Source organism: Phoenix dactylifera, chromosome 16 (assembly GCF_051530095.1).
Source record: "Phoenix dactylifera cultivar Ajwa chromosome 16, Ajwa_hap1_PhDact_Kaust_v1.1, whole genome shotgun sequence".
NCBI classification, from domain to species: domain Eukaryota; kingdom Viridiplantae; phylum Streptophyta; class Magnoliopsida; order Arecales; family Arecaceae; genus Phoenix; species Phoenix dactylifera.
Window position 1 is genome coordinate 2225735 of NC_143205.1, and position 6589 is coordinate 2232323.

Consider the following 6589-nt stretch of genomic DNA (forward strand, 5'->3'; position numbering starts at 1 on the left):
GTTAAATTTAAATACAACATATTACATCTACCTCAGTATGATAGCATCTAGTGCTCACACCAAAAACTTTTGATAAAGAAGTAGCTGGAGTAAAGAGAATTAGAATGTTGCTAATACTAGGCTAATTAATCAATTTTGATATGGAATGCAGATCCATGTGGAGAATTTTCCAATCTCTCTGGCCGGTGGAAACTCTTTTTCCTATTCTGGCTCTTACTAAGCAATAAGCATTTCTCATGTACCTGTGTTATGTTATGTTGCTCTTGGCGACCTTCTCGGCTTATTCTGAATACAATTTTCTCCGTTATTTCTGCTGCATGACTATCATGCTGCACCGATATTATTGTTGCTTAAAGTGTATCATGACTATCATGACTAACACGACTACTAGCAATCGATCAGGTTTAGGTCAGTTCTGTTACAGTGTTATTGGAACTTTAAAGTCATATGGGCAGGACTTCAATTTTTCATCTACTTTTCGAGCTTATAATAGCGGACATGAAATACTCAGGTTCCATGATGGGTACCTAGTACTGATTGGACACTCGTTAGCTTTGGGTATTGATCCTACAACCACTTCTGATAGGGAGCCCTGCTCCCAAACTATTTCTGCTTTGCTTTCTTCACTTGTAGTGAAAGGGTGTTCATACTGGTGCAGGTCATCAAATAGTTCAGTATTCCTTTCCGAGCGCATCTCCCTGTTTCCCACACGTTTCGCATTGCAAACAACGGAGTACAAAGAGAAGAGTGTTCGTGTTGTGTTCGTTCGAGTGGGCGATTGCATCCAAATTTGTGGGCAATCCGGGATGGCTGAGAGTGAACAAGGCGGCGGGGAGCTCAGCCGCCGGTGGGAGTTGGGGACCGCCGGTATGGGGTGAGGAGAAGGAAGGCCGGGTGAAGTTGGGGGGATGGGCTACGCACCGGACCTCAGAGGAGGAGATGGAGAATCTCCAGCAGCATTTCATGGCGGTTCTCAAACTGTCGGAGGAGCAGATCGACGCCTCGAGAAAAGCCTGGGAAAATCGGGTGGTGGTCATCCGGAGTCTTGGCCGCCAGCTTCCGGTGGAATGGGTGGGCCAAGACATGGTGCTCCGAAGGAAAACCAAGCACGAGGTGGAGGTTGTGCCACTTACCAAGGATCATTTGGCCCTCCGCTTTAAGACAAAGGCCGACCGGGACATCGCTCTCACCGGTGGTCCTTAGGTGGTGGTGGGGCAGTTGCTAGCCGTAGAGTCATGGGCTCTCGACTTCGTTCTAGGGCCGCACATGGTGAAGACGGTGGTGGTCTAGATTCGAATGCGGAAGCTCCAGGTGGAGTACTCGGCGAGTGAGAACATTCTGTAAATCGCCATGGTTGCCGGTCGGCCGTTGGCTGTCGACGGCATCACGGAGTAGCAGAGGATGATGGGATTTGCGAGAATCAAGGTGGCCATCAACGCCACCGCCCCGCTGCTGCTCGGAGTCCAGATTAAGGGTAACTCCAAGGTTTTGTAGTAGCCCTTCGTATATGAAAATGTGCCCAATTTCTGCTACGACTGTGGGCAAATCGGGCACGCTGAAGCGACCTACCAGTTCCCGGCAGAGGGGGACGTGCAGGATTGGATGAGGTCCCCTGCTTCCATGGTGGTTGAGATGGGTGGAGACTTGGGAGGCCGTGGTGAGTCGGATTCGACCTTCGACGAGATAGCCTGGTGACCTATCTTCATCTCTTGGTTGACGGCGATGAAGATTCGACTGTCGCGAGCTGTGAAGGGGTTGCCGCAGTCGAGAAAGACGGCCGAGTCAACCCTAGAGTCGTAGTCCTCAAGGCCACAGTCCCCCCCTAACCGACCAAGTTCTTTTGGTTCGTCGTCAGGCTCGGACGGGTGGTAGAAGGCAACAAAGGTGATGCGGCGGCGATCTTCCCTGAAGGACCGCCAGGCCGATGAGGGTGCCAACTTAGGATCTGGGTCTGGGGTGACTCAGGGAAAAAAAAAAATTCTCTCTTAATGCGATGAGTCTCAAAATCTATTATACATTGCGCTATTATATAACTAAAACAAAGTTTTCATTACACAGCAAACCTAACTTGCATTAATTGTTCTGTTTTCATGGAAAACTATTACATGGAAAACCATCTTATTCTTTTCTTTGAAAAAATAAGATGGCGAAAATTTTGTACCAACTATGGTGTAATCTACAACCATATATGAATATGTGGTCTAGGGTGTTAGATGCTATAAATCTACAAACGTCACACATTCAATCGAGCTCATATCGGATGGGGGGGTCCAGGAGCAGTTGGAGTGTCTTGTCCATTCACTGGAGTGTTCATTCTCTCCTTCCATGCTGCAACAGTGGACTTCATATGCCATCCCTCTTAACTAATACGATAAAGTCATGGGCAGGGGAGATGAAGGGCTTCAGCTTAAAATATACACTTCGATATACAGCAACTCAACTGTTTGAGGATGACGAAATAGGTGATGGAATGGTTGAGTAAGAGTGCAATAAGGGAGGGGATCTGCGTGAGAAAAGAAACAAGCCAAGTTGGAAGCTTAGGAGAATAAGAGCTCTTATGTGCTGGCACATCATCAACCATCACCATCACACTAGAACAATAATACACACGGTCAGGTCATTGCAGTTGCCGGGCTCCTTTCAGAGGGAGGCTTGTGGAAGGAGAGAGACCAAAGGTTGTGTTTTTAAATATAGAGTTTGGTGGGTGGGTGGGATGGCTCCGGAGTCCTTAAGGCATCGCCGGAGCTGCGCGTGAGAAATGGGGAGGCAGCCGTGCTGCGACAAGCTCGGAGTGAAGAAGGGACCGTGGACGGCGGAGGAGGACAAGAAGCTCATCAGCTTCATACTTACCAATGGCCATTGCTGCTGGCGAGCCGTGCCGAAGCTGGCAGGCCTGCTGAGGTGCGGCAAGAGCTGCAGGCTCCGGTGGACCAACTACCTGCGGCCCGACCTCAAGCGAGGGCTGCTCACCGAGGCGGAGGAGCAGCTGGTCATCGATCTCCATGCTCGCTTGGGGAATAGGTCATCTTCTCTTCTCTTCATTCACCTCAATTGAGCATGCACGCACGGAGGCACAGCCATGCACCCTGCACCTATCTTTCCGCTTAATTTCCCCTTCACCTTGCATGCATTTATATGACCATGACGTAGAGATGATAACCATAGTCACCAATTTGGACTCACAAATTAAGTGAGGGAAAACAGATTGTATATTAGAATTGCTTTACAAACTATACGAAAAAGAATACTATTATTATTTGGTTAATGCGATGTAGAGGACGAGAGAACATGATATTAGGTTAGATCACCATAATCTGCCATATATGTATTTTTTATTTATTTTGAGAAATAATCTGCCATCTATAAGGTGAAGGAATTTATTATCTCATGGTGTAGAGTATCCATCATGGTAGGTGCTCCTTTCTATCTCAAGGTGACCTAATCCACAGTTCTAGATGAGAACTCGTACAAACAATATTCATGCCATAACTCTTAACTCTTCTCTGTGGGCCCTCTCTCTCTCTCTCTCTCTCTCTCTCTCTCTCTCTCTCTCTCTCTCTCTATATATATATATATATATATATATATATATAGTCTGGATGACATGATAGTTCTTAGCATGGGCTTGATGCTAAAAATTTAGTGAAAATTTTTGATGTGCCAATTTAGACACAAGGATCAACACTATACACGTGGATCAACCCTTCGTCTTTTTTTTTTGGGTCAAAAACCCTTCGACGTCTTCAGTGCTTGACAATGGAAGGAAACGCAAAACATAAGTATTGTGGATGTTAGGTCACATCGGTGTAGAAGTAACTAGGTATTAAAATTTCCATTTTATTTAACAAAATTTGGGTGAAGTGGTTGACAGGTCACATATGGACGACCACAAACTTATCCATGTTTCAAACCTCCGTACGGTCATGATGCTGAAATATCCATATGACTAGGCTTGAAGAAGAAAAAACAAAAATTATGAATAATTTGCATGGCCAGCGTATAAAAATAGGGTTATTCCTTAGAAATCTTTCTAAAGTGTATTAGTCCTCAGTATAGCCTAAACCTTGTTTTGTTTTGGTGGGTTACTTAGAAATTTTTCTTGGTATATTATCATGGTTTTCCATGTTTTCCCCGACTTTTCCCCCCGTATATTATTTCATGATACCTTTTAAGGCCAATACTTCCCCGGAAAGTAATCCAAAAATTTAATTTTAAGGCCAAATATTGGCTACTGCCTTTTCACAATTTTTCATTTATTCTATTCTTCTTCCAATTTCTCAAGAGGCAATTATACGTGTCGCATGACGGTTCAATCTCGTTCACTTAGATAATTACATATGAAATGTTTTCATATCTTGTTCTGGCCAAGGCTTCTGATTCAAGAAGAGCCCATATAATTGAGCAGGGATGACTTCGCATGTATCAATTAGATGTTAAAGTTGTGATCCTGTTGGCTGCATCGATACACCAATTTGAAGCACTAGTTATAAGAATTTAGAAATTAGCTAACATCTCCTTTCTACTACCATGAGGCTTATTAGCCGCTAGTTCTCTCTCCTGAATGCTCACCAGCTACTTTTGACCTAATTAATTGGTTGGTGAAGGTGGTCCAAGATAGCTGCAAAGTTGCCTGGAAGAACAGATAACGAAATAAAGAATCACTGGAACACTCACATTAAGAAAAAGCTTCTGAAGATGGGAATCGATCCAGTCACACACGAGCCAATCGACAGGCAACCAAGCCTGCAGAAAAGCTCGCAATCCACTGCAGCAACTGAATCGAAATCAGATGACCTCCAGTTACAGTCACAAGGATGCGAAGGCCAAAACCACTCTTCTGAGAACTCGAGCCCACCGGAGGAGAGCTCGAACACTAGCAGCAACGACCCGGTGGTTGGCAGCCTGTGGGAGGAGGATATACCTCTCATAGATGAATCATGGATGTTTCCATGCAATGAAGACGACTACAGCAGCGTCGTCGGGCCATTACCATGGGAAGGGAGCAGCGAGTGGCTGTTGGATTATCAAGATTTTGGAATAGGAGATATGGGATTGGGGAGCTCGGCTATAGAAAATTAGCTGGGCTTTTAGACAAACAAAGCAAACGATCTTGGAGTCGTTACTGTGATATGAGCGAAGCAACAAATTGTAGATAATTGTAGATAATGAAATAATGATTTGGCTAGGGAAGGAACGCTGGATCCCTCAATTCTAGTTGATGGGAAGTGGGATTCAAGTAGAAGGCTAGTTACCCTTACATACTGGTACTTGCTTCCCAGTCCAAATGCATGTATTATGGAGTAAGGGAAGTGTTTGTCCATAAGACTTGAAGTATGGTTGTGGAAAGTATTATACAAGGTAAATGTGTATGTTGTATATATGCATACTAGCATCGACGTCTATATGTGAAGGCAATTGATGTTATAATGATTTAAGCAATGAACAGTTATGATTAGATATATGTCATGCTCGATCCAATTGCACAAGCTAGGCACGAGGTAGATGGCCGCATGTCCATATAATTTTATCCCTATTGGATATACAAGGCTTGTCTTTCACAAATATTTCACATATAAAAATTCAGGCAGTTACTATAACACTAAATTTAGCAAAATAATTTAAATTATTCTAATAGTCTCATGAAATAAAGAAAACCTTACAAGTCTCTTTTCAGTTCATTTATTCAAGCAAGATACATAGGAAATTGACTAAACTCTAATTTTATCTCCACTCAGCCAAAGGATCCCATTCAAATTATTCCTCCGCATCTTAAAAAAAAATATCAAAGAAGATGAGTGAGATAAAGTCTAGTAAATCACCTTTTACCTCTAGTTGGACCAAGCATATTCTTATTATAGTATAAAATTTTTGAATTATGATTAAAACTTCTTGTCAACACAAAATAAAATTTTTATAAAGGTATGCACGCCGACAAAATTTTCAACCTATTTAATATGTCAAATCAAAAAATATTTACGACAACAGCCACGACCAGCCTCATGATAAGCTCCGAAAGAGACTAGCTCCTTAAGATAAAATATGCTCTCAATCAGCATGTGCCAGTTATCAGCCTTGATTGGCTAGGCCCGAAAAGATAGTAGCTTCAAGTCACACGAAAAAGCATGCAAACTATAGTATGCACCAATGATCAGTCTGCCTAGCAGGCCTGAAAGGAAATTAGCTCCTGAATCACATGTGGCAATGATCAACCTTGTTAGCTAGGCTCCAACCATAGTAAGTTCTAAAGAGCGATCTGCATAATATCCATAATCAAGTAACCTAGCCAATCCAAAAGTTATGGTTTTTGCAAAAAATAATTGATCAGCCATGTTATATAGTATGGTCATGTTAAAACAAATCAACACACATTTCAATGTATATAATTCAGTGTCATGCTCAAGTAAGGCATTTTATGCTTGATTTATAATTTAAAATTTATTTTCATACATGAATCTACAATAATCATTCTGAACGTAAATATAAATATGCATATTAATTTTTAAATTTTCTTTTCAAATAATTTAAACTCTTTATCGACAACATATTTTCATAAATTATTTCTACACAAATCATGAGGCATGCACAATAA

At 42.5% G+C, this 6589-nt stretch overlaps 1 protein-coding gene across 1 annotated transcript; it reads left to right on the forward strand.

Annotated features, from left to right (window-relative positions):
- Nucleotides 1-2633: 2633 nt before the first annotated feature.
- LOC103721840 (MYB-like transcription factor ODO1) lies at nt 2634-5459 on the forward strand. The gene is made up of 2 exons (XM_008812200.6): nt 2634-3021; nt 4605-5459. Exons 1-2 carry the CDS (start codon nt 2759-2761, stop codon nt 5077-5079), a joined length of 738 nt encoding a protein of 245 aa, XP_008810422.1. The 5' UTR covers nt 2634-2758; the 3' UTR covers nt 5080-5459.
- Nucleotides 5460-6589: the final 1130 nt, after the last annotated feature.

Bases quoted from the DNA above. Each gene is read 5' to 3' on its own strand.
- LOC103721840 (XM_008812200.6), top strand. From the start codon at position 2,759: ATGGGGAGGCAGCCGTGCTGCGACAAGCTCGGAGTGAAGAAGGGACCG. The intron at 3,022-4,604 runs GTCATCTTCTCT...TGGTTGGTGAAG, and splicing joins CATGCTCGCTTGGGGAATAG to GTGGTCCAAGATAGCTGCAA.